Source organism: Mizuhopecten yessoensis, unplaced genomic scaffold, assembly GCF_002113885.1.
Source record: "Mizuhopecten yessoensis strain PY_sf001 unplaced genomic scaffold, ASM211388v2 scaffold1079, whole genome shotgun sequence".
NCBI lineage: Eukaryota > Metazoa > Mollusca > Bivalvia > Pectinida > Pectinidae > Mizuhopecten > Mizuhopecten yessoensis.
The window spans coordinates 254,832-275,157 of record NW_018403867.1 but is presented as its reverse complement, the minus strand read 5'-3'; the positions used below and the strand labels follow the sequence as shown (position 1 = coordinate 275,157).

The 20,326-nt window shown below is 37.1% G+C and overlaps 2 protein-coding genes across 2 annotated transcripts; both read right to left on the bottom strand.

Moving 5' to 3' along the window:
* Positions 1-6,142: 6,142 nt before the first annotated feature.
* On the bottom strand, positions 6,143-11,372 carry LOC110457076 (IgGFc-binding protein-like). The gene is made up of 3 exons (XM_021508176.1): positions 10,143-11,372; positions 7,502-7,601; positions 6,143-6,276 (listed from the first exon to the last, which is right to left on the bottom strand). Exons 1-3 carry the CDS (start codon positions 11,370-11,372, stop codon positions 6,143-6,145), a joined length of 1,464 nt encoding a protein of 487 aa, XP_021363851.1.
* Positions 11,373-17,230: 5,858 nt separating this feature from the next.
* LOC110457066 (mucin-4-like) lies at positions 17,231-19,702 on the bottom strand. Its single transcript, XM_021508165.1, has one exon. The coding sequence runs from the start codon at positions 19,700-19,702 to the stop codon at positions 17,231-17,233; it is 2,472 nt and encodes an 823-aa protein (XP_021363840.1).
* Between the last annotated feature and the right edge of the window lie 624 nt (positions 19,703-20,326).

Genomic DNA, 20,326 nt, shown 5'->3' with positions numbered 1-20,326 from the left:
GCCAATTTCCTGACAATATTTTACCACTGTTATATATAGATTAACGTCCTCTCAACGGCCATGGTCTTATGGCATCAGTCAGGCCATTAACATGGTTTACACTAATAAACTCGGGTATTTGCAGAGAAATTTCAGTGATACATTGTATGTTTTCCTCTTGAAGATCTAACTCAAGCCTGCTGAAAGGAACCTGTCTAATGGTGGACAAAAATGACAAAAGTGTTATAGATGAATATCAGGTTTCGGCAGCCAGTTTTCATAAATCAGATATGACTTCTTGGAACAAACTACCGAGAACACAGATTTCTTTTTATCGTGTTCATCATCTGTAGTAGGTTTCCTCTATCAACGACTATTAGAAATAGCCCGATACTTGCCAGTAACACAAAACCAACGTACCCAACAGCATGTGCTGACGGGCGAGTGTCGTGTGCTGAAGTTAGGCTGCGTTTATATAAACTTGTTTGGTTTCGGAAGATCCGTAATGCAGCTTTAAGCTGTTTTACCTTGCTCTGTAGCTCTTCAAAGTCAGGATTACAACGAAACCAATTACAGCTACAGCCCGCAGATACCGATGAGGTGGAAGTAGGCTGGTTTGAATCATCAGGTGCTGACCAAATGGTAGCACCAGTATCTATTGACGGTGTGGTTTGCAGGTTATTTGAAATCAATGAAGCAGAGACGTAATCAGAGACTGTTGATGTAATCACCTGAGTTTGAGCAGCATTTAGTTCTGCTATAGTTGACACGTCACCGCCGAGTACTGTAGAAGTAGATACGTCATCATCGAGTAATAAAGAATTTGATACGTCATCACCAAGTGCTGCAGTAGGTGATATGTCATCAACAGTAGAGGAAACGTCACCGCCGAGTACTGCAGAAGTAGATACGTCATCACCTAATATTGCAGTAGTTGATACGTTATTAGCGGGTACTGCAGTAGAGTATACGTCATCAGGGTGTGCTGCAGTAGTGGATACGTCATCAGCGGGTACTGCAGTAGTGGATACATCATCAGCGTGTGATGCAGTAGTGGATACGTCATTAGCATGTGCTGCAGTAGTAGATATGTCATCAACGGGTACTGCAGTAGTGGATACGTCATCAGCCTGTGCTGCCGTAGTGGATACGTCATCAGTGTGTGTTGCCGTAGTGGATAAGTCAACAGCGTGTGATGCAGTAGTAGATACGCTAACAGCGGGTTCTGCAGTAGTGGATACGTCGTCAGCCTGTGCTTCAGTAGTGGATACGTCATCAGCGGGTACTGCAGTAGTGGATACGTCATCAGCGTGTGCTGCCGTAGCGGATACGTCATCAGTGTGTGTTGCCGTAGTGGATAAGTCATCAGCGTGTGATGCAGTAGTAGATACGCTAACAGCGGGTTCTGCAGTAGTGGATACGTCGTCAGCGTGTGCTGCAGTAGCGGATACGTCATCAGTGTGTGCTGTAGTTTTTGATACGTCATCAGCCAGGCATAAGAGACAATGGCGGTAGAGGAAGTTGCCGATAAAACACATGAAATAAAATAAATACACACATATTTGCATTTCAAACGCCCCAACTCTTATGGCTATCTTTATAACCTACAAAATACGATTCTGTACATGAACAATCCATTTTGACTTAAGTACTAACATCACTGTTAAAGTTTTATAAAGTAATCGTTCATTTTTGTTTTGTTTGGATTTTGTCCAATAGTATAGTTGTTTCCCCCTCTAGGTTTGTTTAAAACAGCGTTTGTTATTATACCAGGGGTCATTTTTGTATTCATCGAAGAATGAATAGGTATGTGCGACATCATTTATGTATCAGCCTCACGCCTTCATACAATTTGCTCATATTTGACTGTCGCATTCATGCATACATATACGTGTCATACCCATCAACGTTCATACAAGAGATTATATGGCAAAGGGCTTACCCAATAATAACAGTTGGCATTCAGTTATTTTGAGACCGTGTTAAAATATTGTTCACTTTGTGCTGTCCCAACAGAATTCAGATTTTAGCATGTGAAGATTGATTTAACGACCGCCAATTAATCCGTATAAGCTTTCATTTGCTAAGCTTTTAAAATTGTGTACAAATTTCCACACTTTTTCATACGAGTTTAGTTTCTACTAGTGCACGTCATCAACATTTGTCGTACATGCATACTTGCTAGATATGTCTAGAAAATATCAGCCACATAATTCTACAACATGCGTTTCCGGAAGACAAGAAATAATCGAATATTTGTATACCAGAGGTGTTTATCACGCGCGCCTTACTCAGGATAATATAATCTTCATAAGCATATGTGTAGGTCACATATTTGACATTATTTAAATAGTTGGATGTTTGTTATATAATCATTACATGCTTATCATATGAAATAAAGTCTACCTCTGTAAATATTATAACTTATCTGTAAAATTGATAATTTTGTTAAGAAACAACATACATGTATTGGTATTGCTAAGACAATTATTTCAAATAAATCTGTAAATTAGAAAAAAATAAGAAATATGTCCCGGGACAAATACATGTAATTTCTGTAGTTTTGTAAAAGAGAAAACAATTGAATTATGCATATATGACACACGCATGGTGTTACTGTGGCTACAAACCGGGATAACAATGCATCTTGTGACATCAAGTATCCATGCCATGTGGTCCCTGGGACGCCATTATGTCATGCATGTTTTAAATGTGACACCAAGTGTACGTGCTATGCTGTCCATGGCACGCCAATACGTCATGCATGCTGGCCGTATGACTACTTACCGGGACAACTGTCCGTCTGCCAGCAAGTATCTCTTTCTATATTAGATCCTTCACACGGCTTGCCGTTATGTTGGGGGCGGGGATTTGTGCAATAACGAGTTCGTTCTTTTCTCCCCTCAATTGGAGATCCGTGATATGAACATGTCACAGAGCAAGCACTAAACGCTGTCCAGTCTGTCCAGTCTCCATTTACTGTAAAAACAGAAGCATCTACTGTAAATACAGAATCATCTAATACAGAATCATTTATTGTAAATACAGAATCATATACTGTTAATACATCTACGGTAAATACTTCTGCTGTAAATACCAAATCATCTTCTGTCAATACTAAACCATTTAATGTAAAAACAGGATCATCTACTGTAAATACAGAATCATCTACTGTAAATACAGAATCATCTACTGTAAATACAGAATCATCTACTGTAAATTCAGAATCATCTACTGTAAATACAGAATCATCTACTGTAAATACAGAATCAACCGATGTACATGTATTTGTAAAGCTTAGCTAAGCAATGATTTCTGTATCACGGTTTGTTTAACGCCCTGTAGTACAAAATAAAGCTTAATGAACCACTTTATAGCAACTGCGTATAAAACAATGTATGACTTGAATATATACTAGAAATAACAAAAGTGTTTGGTTATCTTATAACTGATCACTACCAAAGTAAGCACAAAGCTTACTGACATCCTTATCTAAATGTTGTATTTACATTGAATTATAAAACATTCTACACATGTGAATAAAAACTCGAAGTCATTAAGGCTTTATCTTTAAATAAAGTGTATTGCATTTATATAGCAATCAAATGAACGCGACTTCTTTGGAAATATATCTTTGAGAATAAAGATTCTAAAACTAATCTCTTATAATATGACAGCAGACCAAAAAACAAAGGATTCCATAGTGAAGCAAACAGACATATCAAGGTATCATCAAACGAGAGAATCAAATTGTTACACATTCCAAACAGACGTATCAAGGTATCATAAAACGAGAGTATCAAATTGTTACAAATTCCGAAAGGACATATCAGGGTGTCATAAAACGAGAGTATCAAATTGTTACAAATTCCGAAAGGACATATCAGGGTGTCATAAAACGAGAGTATCAAATTGTTACAAATTCCGAAAGGACATATCAAGGTGTCATAAAACGAGAGTATGAAATTGTTACAAATTTCAAACAGACGTATCAAGGTGTCATAAAACGAGAGTATGAAATTGTTACAAATTCAAAACAGACATATCAAGGTATCATAAAACGAAAGTATCAAATTGTTACAAATTCCAAACAGGCATATCAAGGTATCATCAGACGAGAGTATCAAATTGTTACAAATTCCAAACAGACATATCAAGGTATAATCAGACGAGAGTATGAAATTGTTACAAATTCCAAACAGACGTATAAAGGTATAATCAGACGAGAGTATGAAATTGATACAAATTCCAAACAGACGTATCAAGGTATAATCAGACAAGAGTATCTAATGGTTACACTTGATGACAATGTTACTACCACGATAATTAAAAAAAGTTCATATGATTCAAATTAGTCCTTAAGGTCATACAGTTTAAATCTAAGTCCCTAAAAAGTAAGAGAGTATCTGTCGAAACTAACAAGACGACAGCTTAACTAATGCATTATTAAATACATACTTAATCATTTTTATTTTTAAAAAAGGCAGTTAGTCTAAAAATCGATTATCACATAAAAAGTTGTTGGAAAATCTACATTGTTACTCATAGTGATATAAGACGGATTAGAAAATTAGCTTGGGATAAAATATAAAGGTGATTGTACTTTTAAATTTTGCTTATAGATACAGAAGGCCAAAAGATGAATTACACGTCATGATTTAGTTGTTTTGTCATTCTAGGGCTCGTCGGTGATAGAGACGCTAGGGGCCAAAAGGTTGGAAATTCAAAGTAGTCTAAAATACCATGAAATAGAAGGGCAGCTCCGTAAAACACCTACATTTATGAATTTTAAAATAATAGAGAAGTTTTGTTTTTATAGTCAGAAATATTCTGGTGTGTCGCATGGTAACCTGTTTACAAATTAAATAATCCGTAAAGTGAGTATATTATGAACCATGCTACTCGATCTACTCAAAAGAATTTACTGTGGCGATCAAGATGACGGTAAACCTCGGAGACTAAAACATCCACGAAAGAGAAAATTGGGTGTTAAAATTTCGCTTTTTCGCATTTTCGAGCGCGAAAAAGCGAAAAAGTGAAAATGGCACTAATCAGCCACCATAGGCCATGAGAGTAGTCCAACTTGTATCATGAAGGACCAACGTAACACACACAGGTGATGACACCTATAACGTTTGTTAGATTTCTGGGCTATTTATAGCTGAAATTCTGTCCAGGTTTAGTTTGTAATCACATTTGTGGTCTACCTATAATTCCTTTTCTACGTAAGATCAGCACAATAAAATATTCTGAAATGAAATACCATCAACTCATAGCAGGTACATGGATACACTCCACCAACAGCGGATTATAACTTGTTCTTTGTAAAATAAACCTACTTGGACATGGAACGTGTCTGGGACAAAAAGCTGATTGGTATGATCCACCAACACACCATTTCCCGTCACAGGCGGGAATCGGATTTGTACAACTCCTCTGTCTTATTTGCGTTCCGTAGGACTGCTCGTCAGAGAAGCACGTCCGGGAACAGGCAGAATAGTTGGACCAGAGACTCCATCCTCCGTGAACTGTACGGAAGAATATCACAGAGGATCTGAATAAGTTTTTGAATATATATAAAAAAAGTAACTTATACGTTATATTCTGAAAGATTTATTGTAACTTTTTAAATATCTAGGTATTAACTTTAAATATGAAATGTATTATTTGAAGTTCAAATATATTAAATATAAAGTGATGTTTTTAAAGATCAATCAGACATAATCCACTTATTCGTACTCAAATTGTCACACTATTTTTTCCGGGTTTACAATAATAATCAAAGTAAAACCGCAAATATTTTTTAATAAGAACGCCACTTATATGCCTACCTTTAGAGATGGCGACGCAATCCTCATTATACAGACCATCGTTGTCACGGTCTGATGGATGTTAGTAACAGAGACACAACAGAATCATTGACACATGTAATGAATATTTTCCCGTGACGTATCATATATATATATATATAACAGATATCTATCCCACAGTGACATATATCAAAAGTAATATATATTTGTACAAACCATCGACCAATGATAACAACACATTCTATTTACTGCGTTCAAATCTGGAGATTAACGACTGAGATACAGATGTCGCGACGGTTGAATAAATATGTTGTTATTTGACACTTTTTTTACTAAACACACTGCAGAATCTACTAATCATCACACTTGTTTACATCTTTTGAAGCAAACTTTACCAGATCATATCGGAAAACGATAGAATTGCGCTGAGCAGCCGATTCATAATGGCGTTTTTTCCTGTTGCCAAGTGTAACGTCATTAGAATACACTACAAATATTACGTTATAAATTTGTATATGAGAGGTACTTAAAAATGTTATAAATAAATAAAAGAATTAATGATATTCTCTTTGAATACCAAATCTGTTTTACGAGTAAGGTAGAATCCCAATTTTATTGACTGATGCGAAGCACGAGTGAAAACCACCGGTTGGCCTCTGAAATACGAGTGAATATAAAATTGTATGATATAATTATATATATTTGGTATTCAACGCGATAACGTTAAACATCCTTCATTTATAACATATTTGCCAGGGATTTATTAAATTTTGTTAATTTGGTAAAACTGATATCTTTCACGCTATGAAGGATGTCAAAAGGGATATATGTCATTGTTAAAATACTACTTTTGGAATAGAATCGAAGCGGTTCTTCCTGTTCACTGTATCAAAAGGGGCTGATTTTATGGCAAGATATCGTTGTTTTAGTTCGTCTTTCCAACACTTTTAATGATTTTTTTTTTCTATCCTCACAATAGACAACATTTTGCAATAAAAAAATCCAGATATGAATAGAAAACAGTAGGAGTGTGTTGAATATCCCATTCAAACCGCTTGTCGTCAAGAGTGACGTTTTTAGCATATTAAAATATGGCGCCAGAGAGTCTGCTACTAAATCCCAAACTGTTCTGATGCCATACTACTTTCGTTGTAGAGAGTTTAAAAATGTAATAAATAGAAAACAATGTATTTGTCGTTTAAAATCATAAGTATCTTAATCATTTGGCAGAACACACAGACCTTTCCACTCATACATGTACCCATACTTCGGTTTGCAATTGTGAAAACTATCTGTTTTCTGACACACTGGTGAAGGGTATAGTTTACATTCAACAGGTATCCCTGAATATCCTCTATTTACTCATGGCGTTAGAAATGGAAACGTTAGATTCAGGAACACGATTATATACTGTACCAATGACGTAATATAAGAAACGTAAAAATCAGGGACAGTCATCGGTGACGGCAGTAACAAGGGCGAAAACATATATTTTAAATTAGCAAAAGTGATAGAACCAGAAACACACATTTACACCTTTACGTTAGGTAAAGGGTCCAAACTTATATGAACATTTACCTGAAATAACAATAATTTGTACAATGGTTTCAATGGTGTTTTGAAGCGAAACAACTAGACCTTAACAAATAGGTACATTTGAACTCTTAGCCATAGCGTTAGTAACACGAGTTAAAACACTCATCGACAAATACCTGCAGCTTCACTGTCTACTCCACACAGCTCCTCGTCCACCATCCCGTCACAGTCATTGTCAATCCCGTCTCCAACTTCCGGTACTGTCGTCTCACATGGCTTACAGAAATATTAGGACCAGTACATATTAGGACCAGTACATATTAGGACCATATTAGGACCAGTACATATTAGGACCCGTACATATTAGGACCAGTACATATTAGGACCAGTATATATTAGGACCAGTACATATTAGGACCAGTACCTATTAGGACCAGTACATATTAGGACCAGTACATATTAGGACCAGTACATATTCCATAAAATATAATGTATATATATATATATTTGAACTCTTGAATTTGAATAACGAAACACCCGAATCGGTAGCCGGGTCTGTATTCTTGAAATCATTCTCATTCTGAAACTCGGATTCTGTGCTCGTGCTCAGTCAAGCTTTCTTGTTCAGGTGACAAATTTGTCAATGATTTGAAAGAATTTTGTATAGAGTTAAATTTGAATACTGTTTTCAATGTTCCCATTTGACTTTTTGACCAAATAACATGGATTATACACGTTACAAGCAAGTTGGTTTGAGCGCAGAATCCATCTATGAGCATAGACACAGTTTTTTCCATCCCAAGAATAAGAGGACCAGTCTTAGAGGAAAAAACTTGACCAAAAAAAGATGATATTTTGTAATGTTTTGTGATAATTTCTATTTAATTATGCTAACGTGTTGAATTATTTGCATGAATCTTTTTACGTGATTAACATACAACGCGTGTGCTTTGATATTGAGGGGCTTTGCTAGTTCATTATCCCCTCTGGTAGTATGACGTCACGAATGATGAAATTATTTCAGATGTGGTCATCGAAGATGGTATGGTGCCGTTTATTTATTCAACCTAAATGTTCTGTTGAAGGTTTCGAGGCGAACCCTTGATGTGCTTTTATTTTCTACAAACGTTTGCTAGAGCTCACGAGCACACTCGATAATGTGAAAAACTTACATTTTCGAGAGTTTCAAGTACGTGTTTCCCGTTTTAGAGTACTTACCACTTTTCAATGATTGGTTTGTTCATTTTTTCCCCAACAACGATCACATATGCATGAATAAAACAATATATATATGAAAATTGACATTCCTATAATCTATTTTCTAATGACGTTATCTAACTTACAGTTTACCTAAAACGTCGTAAGTTAACTGACAGCGTTATTTTCACGATATCCTTCGCCTTAATGCTTATTTACAGTAGGCTAGCAGTCTGATGGTTTACTTTAGAGGACAACATTTACCCCGACGGGGTATTGTAAACGCCATTTCTATCTGACGGCGTATCCATATTGAGGCTATTATCCAAACAACTTACATTAGCGTTGTCAAAAATTGTCCTAGATTACGTCATTTACTTTCTGTTCTGATATGAAAAGACACAGGTGAGCGATACATACATTATAAAATTGAAGTACTTAGAAAAATGAAATGTTACAGATAAAAAATATAAATATCGAAAGTTTTTAAATATAAGTGTTCGCTTGTTATATTATACCAGTTGGATATTATCCTATTATATCACCGATTTTCTTAGCCTGCTGCGGAATGTGAACTGAGATTAATGTAGCTTATTTACACTGTTTATGCGGCCAAACCATTAAATACATGTATATATGGAACTCTAAAGAAAGTCATTAGATAGATTACTTACTGTAATTTAAGTCAGAAGACTTATGGTACCGCTTAAATACTCCGTCAGGTACATAACTTCTAAAATAAATAGTCCTGCCTGTGGGAGCGTTGTGAAAAATCTTACATGGTTGTAGTTGGCCTTGCGCTGGACAGTCAAACACTTACCCGATGGTTTAGATATAACTGTTTATGAACCACATCCTTGTTTGATGGCTTTCTCCCATACTCTTAATAAACATCCCAGTGTCGATACTAGTATATTTTTGTGTTATATTTTGGTTATCTCTAATAACAAGTACAAAAATAGAGAAAGCAAAAACGCACCTTGGCGTCATAGCGCGAGAGACTGTCTTTCCCGAGGGACAGACAGGTTTATCTGTTCACGGATGGATTTCTGTCTTTTATGGGCAAGTATGGGGGGAAACGTAGTATAAACGAACACGTAAGGGTAACTTCTGCGTTATTATATCTATTGTTGTATAAGTTTGCTAAATTAAACTTATGTAAGCCGTATGATAGATAACATTCTTAAAAATACGCCATCAAGTGGACGACTTCGTTGAAGTTCCGCGTTCTCCTCGTAAACCTCCAACAGACAACATTAGAGTCATTTCGTCAAAATATATCCTACATGTATGCTAGCGTACTTTCGGATACGACGTCATTCTTTACGTCGTAGAACCGCAAGTAAATGGTTTTACAGGCATCAACCTTAATGACGTAATCATCCCAATGGCATGACCTCCTGTAACATCATAACACTTCAAACAAATCCCCCTTACCCCAACCCCTACAGACATTACTTCATTAGCGTAACCAGACAGAGTGAAGTTTTGGGCTTCCAGACCACACTCCCCTAGCACAACCAGCTTTGTAATTTTCTTTATAAACCATTTGCTTTCCATATGGACATTTTGAAACATCGTAAGACTGTTATTTGGATCTCAACCTGCATGTGTACTTACGTTGTTGATGGCAACCATCCGCATTCCTATCGGATATCCATAGGTGACATATCCATAGAAAAACCCATAAATAGTTCCACCAAACGTGACATTGGGCGAGATATGTCGAACAGTGTGAGCCTGATGCGATGACACAAGTACTTGAACTATCATTAATTTAATCTCCATTATATTTTCAATCCTGGCGGAACTCGACGAAAAGATCTTTCCGTCAAATCGGAGGCCATCCAAATCTTCAGACTTTAGAATCAAGATTAAATAGACTGCACGGCTTTCTCCCGCATTTCCGTAGGTATAAGTTGAGCTGAACTGTTCGGTTGGAGGAATAAGGATCATACTTGGGTTGTCAACCACCACGAGGCCATAGTGTCCCTGAGTGTATTTCACAACCTGTATCGGCCTGTTAGCTACACCATAGCAGTTGGAGTGTAAGGGAACCTCTATACGCGCCACTTCCCCTGCTTTTGTCATGTTAAGATTGAAAAAACAATCGCCTCGTATCCGCACTGCAGTAGAGTCATCACTTGCAAGAAACCGGAAGAAAGATGAATGATAGGTTTCAGGGGTGGGAACTAAAACAAAAGTTTTACCCCACGTTTTCACCGGGGTCAGCTGTTCAACAAGATTAGTTTTATAAGACGTTTTACTTCCCACGGATGTGTGTTTGTTCCCACTGAACACTGAGATAACTTTGTTCGAGACTATGTGCGTTCCACTTAGATCTCCGAGACTATGAAATTGGAACATCTCGTACTGGTTCAGGACCACATTTAATGTATCTCCAGTAGCATATCTTGTACCGTTGTATTCGACAGTGTCGTTCCCAAGAGATGACCCCATTGTGATCGAAACCTTAGTGGCATTGTGGACACTTACGACAAGGGCTTGGCAGGCATCGCCACATGGGTAGTACGTATCGGCGTGGTAATGTGTACCGAGGACGTCTGTTGGAAGCGCCAAAAACGCGTCATACGAGTCGTCATTAACGTTTGCACAGCTTAAAGCTACTTCATTATCGGAGGTCACGAGGACGCCCTTTGGCTCTATAGATGTGCCTTCTTGTGCTCCAAACGCACTCGACAGGCGGATTGTTCTTACTGTCCCGCAATCAACTCTATACAAGGCATCGATATTTAGTTTTGGAGAGGACCTAACACGGACTGTGACTCTGCGTGAATGTGGATTGCTTATATACAGTTTAGCATCATGATCAGTGCCTGTTGTAGACATGAACCCCAGCATAAACGCCGATCCCGCATTGTCTTGAATCCCTGTTTTAAACAGAAATTGAGTGATTATTATCTAATAACAAAAAACAACGCATATTGTAAACTTGTTATCTGATTGGTCAAGAGTAATCTTATTAATTATTCATAATATCATAAAAAAAATAAACTATTTGATTGGTCACAGGTAAATCAATCCTGACCAATTGTAAAGGATGACTCCTGTCCTTTGAAGATTACAGAGGAGCGACACCTGACTTCGAAGCCAGTCAATGTCACCGTTACGCAACCGACATATTCTTTTGATGTACATCAAAGGATCAAACTAGTCTGCTCGTCTCATTCACAAGGGGGTGACACTTAGCCTTCGATTTTGCTATACCAAGCTCTAGAGATGCAGAGAGCGTAAGGGAATGTATCGAGGATGGCAGGTCAGCGTTTAGCTGTTAATAGGACGTAAAACACAAACCAAACCAAACAGACCCATTTATATTAAGGGATACAAGAAAGCTATGTACAACTCCAGTAAGATTGGTTAATTGTTTTGTTTAGAATTTAAGTGCACATTTTATTAACAGATATAACAAGGGTAACACAATTATTGAATTTTTTGTCGACATGCTTCACATCATCTTTTTTGATGTGACCCAAATGTTTTCGTTTGGGTTGATGTCAGATTTTTTTCCGTGTTCTAAAATATTTTTAAGCTGACCGAATATGACAAGAAGCAAAAACTTACTCAATGATATATTCCTTTTTAGAGAACACTAAACATACGAAATCCATCTTAATTCGTTGCGATCTATACCTACTAAAGCACTAAGGAGAAAGCTTTGATTAACGATTATCAATTCTTTACTGATGATCACAAACACTTATTTCATTTCAGGTTTAGAATGCATTCATGAAACTTGTTTTTTTCTGCTAAAACCGTTTTGCATATCAAAATATTTATACCAACCGATAAATCGATGAAATAAATTAAAATAATAAATAAAATAATTCTTACCGAGAAAAAAACAAAAACAATCCCTTTTAAAATTGTTCATATTTGTCATTTTAGCTCAGACTACATATATCTATTTGTAAAGAAGTATATATTTATCAGTTGAACATATAATTGACATTTTGTTCCTAAATAAAAAAACAACAACAAATTGTCTGTTTGTTTTCAAAACAATATAGTTGACCTATATTTCTGAACAAACAAAAAAGTGTAAATTATTTCTTACCAGCGCTGTATAGTAGTATTATAATCATATAGCCTGGGATATCATTGATAGTAATATTATCGATAACATGGGATATCATTGATAGAAATATTATCTATAGCCTAGTACATCATTGAAAGTAATATTATCTATAGCCTAGTACATCATTGATAGGAATGTTATCTATAGCCTGGGGTATCATTTATAGAAATAGTATGTACAGCCTGGGGTATCATTGATAGTAATATTATCTATAGCCTGGGATATCATTGATAGTAATACTATCTATAGCCTGGGATATCATTCAGAGAAATAGTATCTATAGCATGGGATATCATTGATAGTTATATAATCTATAGCCTGGGATATCATTTATAGAAATAGTATGTACAGCCAGGGATATCATTGATAGTAATATTATCTGTAGCCTGGGATATCATTAGTAGTAATAGTATCTATAGCATGGGATATCATTGATAGTAGTATTATCCATAGCCTAGGATATCATTGATAGTTATATTATCTATAGCCTGGGATATCATTGATAGTAATATTATCTATAATATGGGATATCATTGATAGTTATATTATCTATAGCCAGGGATATCATTGATAGTAATATTATCTACAGCCTGGGATACCATTGATAGTAATATTATCTACAGCCTGGGATATCATTGATAATTATATTATCTATAACATTGGATATCATTGATAGTTATATTATCTATAGACTGGGATATCATTGATAGTAATATTATCTATAATATGGGATATCATTAATTGTAATAGTATCTATAGCATGGGATATCATTTATAGTTATATTATCTATAGCCTGGGATGTCATTCATAGTTATTTTATTTATAGCCTGGGATATCATTTATAGAATTAGTATGTATAGCATGGGGTATCATTGATAGTTATATTATCTATAGCATGGGATATCATTGAAAGATATATTTTCTATAGCCTGGAATATCATTGATAGTAATATTATCTATAGCATGTGATATCATTAATAATAATAATATCTTTAGCCTGGTATATCATTGATAGTCATTTTATCCATAGCATGTGATAGCATTGATAGTAATAGTATATATAGCATGTGCTATCATTGATAGTAATATTATCTATAGCCTGGGATATCATTCATAGTTATAGATTATCGCACTGTATTTTCGGTGTTTTTGTCGTAAGAACAATTCTTTCATCGCGAGCTCGTGGATAAAATCAAAAGGCCACTCGATATTTTATCTACGTGATTTTATCTACATGTATCATGCTACCGGGAGGTGGTATACAGCCTGTGATACAACATATAGTGATATTATCCATGAACTGGGATACCCGTTTTAGTTATATTATCCATGAAATGGGATACCCGTTTTAGTTAAATTATCCATGAACTGGGATAACCGTTTTAGTTATATTATCCATGAACTGGGATAACCGTTTTAGTTATATTATCCATGAACGGGGATACCCGTTTTAGTTAAATTATCCATGAACTGGGATAACCGTTTTAGTTATATTATCCATGAACGGGGATACCCGTTTTAGTTAAATTATCCATGAACTGGGATACCCGTTTTAGTTATAATATATATAGATTTAGATACATTTGGTAGCTTTTGTATCTACAGAGAGGGGGGTTTCATTCATTTTTAAATCATCTATAGCCTGGGATACCAATTATGGTAATATTGTATACAGTATAGTGTATTACTTATTGACAAATTACAACACGACAACTAATGTAGGACAGAGGATGGTTTATCTAGGGCAGTGTGACGTGCTATGGCTGGTGAAGCAACTCGGTGTCCCCAACTGATGTAGGACAGAGGATGGTTTATCTCGGGCAGTGTGACGTGCTGTAGCTGGTGAAGCAACTCGGTGTACCCAACTAATGTAGGACAGAGGATGGATTATCTAGGGCAGTGTGACGTGCTGTAGCTGGTGAAGCAACTCGGTGTACCCAACTGATGTAGCAGCGAAGACTGCAGAACCAGCACGCAAGCAATATAGATCAGGAGTGTCTAAAGCAGATTGAGGAATATATAAGTGTAAGATACCTGCTTGGTTTAAACACATGATTGTATGTGATTTGATAATAATAATAATAATAGACTTTATTTATACTCGATAATAACATGTTGAGTCACAGACTCTTCTCACGCATGGCCGAGAACATATATACAAGTATGTACAACATGGATAATACGTTACAAATATAAGAGATAATGCAAAACACATACATTATAAAGATATATTGTATACATATATAAAGCTATACTGCTTTTCAATTGAGTAATTAATTATATATCTACATTTCATTCCAACACATATGTCAACCATACTGTTATAGTAACACACGCTGTTGAATCATAATTACATATCGTAGTATATTGCTTATTGGGAAAGTCGTAACGTCCAGATCAGGCCGAAAGAGAGGTGGGTTTTTTTGCTTTATACTAGTAGTTTAAAAACGTTTCTGCAGTTGGTTTTAAATACTGCAAGTGATTTGGAGGATTTCGTTTGAGTGGATGTGGTCCTTGATATAAAAATGACCGCTTGAAAAGTTCTGTTTTGTGTTTTGGTATACGGTAATTTCCTGCTGTTGCGAAGCGTGTGTTTCTGTTGTGACTTTCCTGGACTAAAGTGTGTGTTTTGAGATATGCAGGGGTAAAATCATTGATAACCTTGTACATTAATATACATTCATTATATGCCACTCTTTTGGGAAGGGGCAACCAATTTAACTTTTTAGATAAATTTTCAGATGGTGAAGAAAAATCTGCATCAAGAATGGATCTGGCAATTCTCTTTTGAATTCGTTGGAGTTTATGAATACTTTTGTTTTTACAGTGGCCCCATATATTAGAGCAGTAATCAAAGTATGGAAGCATAAAACAGTTATAGTATGTAATTCTGGACGGTATGGGTAAAAACATTTTAATTCTGTTAAGATGGTGTAGTTTAAAAACAACTTTCTTAATAAGTTTTCAAACTTGCATCTCCCACGACAGATGTTCATCAATGCACACTCCAAAAAGTTTTTCGGATTTTACATTTTCCAGAGTGGTATCATTAAAAATAACGTTACATTTGTTAGCACATGCTTTCCTTTTCTGTCTTGTACAAATTAACATAGCTTTTGTTTTTTCCGCATTTAAAATTTGTTTAGACAATGATGAATTTAGAAAAATATTCTTTCCTTTTCCTGTAAGTATAAGGCATTCGGTGGAGGTAGATAGTGAACAAACATATTCCCCAGGGCGGTGGGTAACTCAAATTTCTGATCCAACCTCAATAATTCAACGCTTTTCTTATTCAATTAGTTTCTCACGATAGTGAAAGTAACATCCAAAGGGACAGGAAAGAGGCGACAGTTCTAAGAGGGCAGAGTAAAATTGTACGAGCTGGTAATACGTGTGATATAATTTCGATATGACATTTTCTTACCAATGCACCTTACCCTTCTTACGGAAAACAGGTAGAAAGATGGTTGCTATGCAAATCTCAATGTTAAGTCAACACCAGAGACCCAGTTACCTTCCACGGTGAAACAAGTCTTGTCCTGTGTACAAGTACTTCTAAAGGCTCTTACCCCTGATGGCGACAGAAACGCACGGGGTATACCTCGACGGGCCTCCCACTCCTACAGTTTGATAAAGAGGTATTGGTTTCCTATGGATAGGGTATGGATTTGGCCATATGATAACCTCTAAATAATTGTAAAGCAAGAAGGGGATCTCACGTGAGATACTTTAACCTTCACGCTAGTTTCGAGAGGGTGGTTGTTTGCAAATTCGATATCTGAGGAGTATTTATCTATATACTATTATAGTAGCTATTATAATTAACTTTCTCTTTCTCTCTTTTGTTACTTTAAATCCTGACGATAACATATCTTAAAGCAAATTCGCAAGCATAATTGAAAGAAATTACTAAATACAATTCCGTTAGTACCAATATATAACTATATATTATATGAAAATTTGTCAGGAAATTACTACACCCCCTCCCCGTAATTGTAAAACCTGGAGCAGCGTGCATAATTGTCAAGCGGACGTTTATTTGTTAGAATATAATTGAACGAGACATGTCACAGTTGATTTGAAACACAATAAAAAGGTAGGATAATAACACAGCTATGCTACCATCAATTAGAATATGTAATTACAAGAGGAAGCAATATCAGGTTTATTAAGATTAATAGGTTGGTAAAAACAACAGACTGGAACTTATTTGATATGTTAACCGTTAGTCATGGTCATGTAATACGTGTAACCAGGTTATGTCTCTGTCTTCTACTGCCTACGTCAAACTATTGTAATCGAGCACATGGCTAGGTGCGTTGTGTATATGTCAAAGTACTAAATAGGAGCTCTGGCATGAAATGAAAACCAAATAAAAAAGAAACCTTTGTATCCTTTTAGTTTCGATTTGAGGTCGCTGTGTATCTTATTTCGATTTGAGGTTTGTCTTTGACCTGGTGTGTTGATGATGTTTTACTTTTTGTTTCGATTAAAGGTAAGATTTTACAATTGTGTGTTGATGAAGTGGTATATTTTGTTAGTTTTGAGGTCAGATTTAGCCTTGTGTGTTGATTATATGGTATTTTTTGTTTGGACTTGAAGTCAGACTTATGTCTTGTGTGTTGATGATGTTGGATTTGAGGTCGGCCTTCTGTCTTGTGTGTTGATGATGTTGGGTTTGAGGTCGGCCTTCTGTCTTGTGTGTTGATGATGTTGGATTTGAGGTCGGCCTTCTGACTTGTGTGTTGGTGATGTTGGATTTGAGGTCGGCCTTCTGTCTTGTGTGTTGATGATGTTGAGTTTTAGGTCGACCTTCTGTCTTGTGTGTTGATGATGTTGGGTTTGAGGTCGGCCTTCTGTCTTGTGTGTTGATGATGTTGGGTTTGAGGTCGGCCTTCTGTCTTGTGTGTTGATGATGTTGGGTTTGAGGTCGGCCTTCTGTCTTGTGTGTTGATGATGTTGGGTTTGAGGTCGGCCTTCTGTCTTGTGTGTTGATGATGTTGGGTTTGAGGTCGGCCTTCTGTCTTGTGTGTTGATGATGTTGGGTTTGAGGTCGGCCTTCTGTCTTGTGTGTTGATGATGTTGGGTTTGAGGTCGGCCTTCTGTCTTGTGTGTTGATGATGTTGGGTTTGAGGTCGGCCTTCTGTCTTGTGTGTTGATGATGTTGGGTTTGAGGTCGGCCTTCTGTCTTGTGTGTTGATGATGTTGGGTTTGAGGTCGGCCTTCTGTCTTGTGTGTTGATGATGTTGGGTTTGAGGTCGGCCTTCTGTCTTGTGTGTTGATGATGTTGGGTTTGAGGTCGGCCTTCTGTCTTGTGTGTTGATGATGTTGGGTTTGAGGTCGGCCTTCTGTCTTGTGTGTTGATGATGTTGGGTTTGAGGTCGGCCTTCTGTCTTGTGTGTTGATGATGTTGGGTTTGAGGTCGGCCTTCTGTCTTGTGTGTTGATGATGTTGGGTTTGAGGTCGGCCTTCTGTCTTGTGTGTTGATGATGTTGGGTTTGAGGTCGGCCTTCTGTCTTGTGTGTTGATGATGTTGGGTTTGAGGTCGGCCTTCTGTCTTGTGTGTTGATGATGTTGGGTTTGAGGTCGGCCTTCTGTCTTGTGTGTTGATGATGTTGGGTTTGAGGTCGGCCTTCTGTCTTGTGTGTTGATGATGTTGGGTTTGAGGTCGGCCTTCTGTCTTGTGTGTTGATGATGTTGGGTTTGAGGTCGGCCTTCTGTCTTGTGTGTTGATGATGTTGGGTTTGAGGTCGGCCTTCTGTCTTGTGTGTTGATGATGTTGGGTTTGAGGTCGGCCTTCTGTCTTGTGTGTTGATGATGTTGGGTTTGAGGTCGGCCTTCTGTCTTGTGTGTTGATGATGTTGGGTTTGAGGTCGGCCTTCTGTCTTGTGTGTTGATGATGTTGGGTTTGAGGTCGGCCTTCTGTCTTGTGTGTTGATGATGTTGGGTTTGAGGTCGGCCTTCTGTCTTGTGTGTTGATGATGTTGGGTTTGAGGTCGGCCTTCTGTCTTGTGTGTTGATGATGTTGGGTTTGAGGTCGGCCTTCTGTCTTGTGTGTTGATGATGTTGGGTTTGAGGTCGGCCTTCTGTCTTGTGTGTTGATGATGTTGGGTTTGAGGTCGGCCTTCTGTCTTGTGTGTTGATGATGTTGGGTTTGAGGTCGGCCTTCTGTCTTGTGTGTTGATGATGTTGGGTTTGAGGTCGGCCTTCTGTCTTGTGTGTTGATGATGTTGGGTTTGAGGTCGGCCTTCTGTCTTGTGTGTTGATGATGTTGGGTTTGAGGTCGGCCTTCTGTCTTGTGTGTTGATGATGTTGGGTTTGAGGTCGGCCTTCTGTCTTGTGTGTTGATGATGTTGGGTTTGAGGTCGGCCTTCTGTCTTGTGTGTTGATGATGTTGGGTTTGAGGTCGGCCTTCTGTCTTGTGTGTTGATGATGTTGGGTTTGAGGTCGGCCTTCTGTCTTGTGTGTTGATGATGTTGGGTTTGAGGTCGGCCTTCTGTCTTGTGTGTTGATGATGTTGGGTTTGAGGTCGGCCTTCTGTCTTGTGTGTTGATGATGTTGGGTTTGAGGTCGGCCTTCTGTCTTGTGTGTTGATGATGTTGGGTTTGAGGTCGGCCTTCTGTCTTGTGTGTTGATGATGTTGGGTTTGAGGTCGGCCTTCTGTCTTGTGTGTTGATGATGTTGGGTTTGAGGTCGGCCTTCTGTCTTGTGTGTTGATGATGTTGGGTTTGAGGTCGGCCTTCTGTCTTGTGTGTTGATGATGTTGGGTTTGAGGTCGGCCTTCTGTCTTGTGTGTTGATGATGTTGGGTTTGAGGTCGGCCTTCTGTCTTGTGTTGATAATGTTGGGTTTGCGGTCGGCCTTCTGTCTTGTGTTGATAATGTTGGGTTTGAGGTCGGCCTTCTGTCTTGTGTTGATAATGTAGGGTTTGAGGTCGGCCTTCTGTCTTGTGTGTTGATAATGTTGGGTTTGAGGTCGGCCTCCTGTCTTGTGTGTTGATAATGTGGTATTTTTTTGTTTGACGATATGGTCGGGTTGTGTTTTGATGTATCCACCTGAAGTTTGTTATCTTATTGTGCATCGCTCAAGTGGCACCTCTATACTGATAAACTTTTTAAACTTAATAATTGTATTAAGAACAAGATACATCTGTAGGTAGTATGTGAATGATTCAGGAAAATAGTACCCTTCAGGAACAGTTTGTTTCGCCTTTGTTCTTGTATCGTCGCCTTGCTGCTGCATATTGTCAATCCAAAGCAAATGGTTCTCGTATTTAGAAAACAGAAGCCAGAAAAATGTGGTCGATTTGCAACCTTATATTTGCGAATGATCTGCGACCAACTACGACAAGTGTGCAACGATTCTTAAATGTTTTTAAAATACGAATGTCAAAAACATCTAACAATTGACATATGATATACAGAAAAGATTGTAAGAAATCACTTTAGAATTACAAATAATAGGTACATTTTGGAGTTGATGAACCTGAAATATTTATATGTTATTATCTATTATAATCCTTATAATACATATAATTCTCCCGTCTTGTTACATATTATTTGGAATAAATCTTTGTAGAATTTTCCCGGTTTTTTTTTTATTAAATTATTGATGCTTTTGTACATTTCGCATTTTATTAACATTCGAAATTTGTCATCAAAATGCTTAAAAGTAGCATGCTATGTTTAAATTTTAACAAGACAGC

Bases quoted from the DNA above. Each gene is read 5' to 3' on its own strand.
- LOC110457076 (XM_021508176.1), bottom strand. From the start codon at position 11,372: ATGTCTACAACAGGCACTGATCATGATGCTAAACTGTATATAAGCAAT. The intron at 7,602-10,142 runs GTAAGTACACAT...TATTTCTGTAAG, and splicing joins GGATGGTTGCCATCAACAAC to CCATGTGAGACGACAGTACC. The intron at 6,277-7,501 runs GTATTTGTCGAT...TAATATTTGTAG, and splicing joins AGTAGACAGTGAAGCTGCAG to TGTATTCTAATGACGTTACA.
- LOC110457066 (XM_021508165.1), bottom strand. From the start codon at position 19,702: ATGCACAATAAGATAACAAACTTCAGGTGGATACATCAAAACACAACC.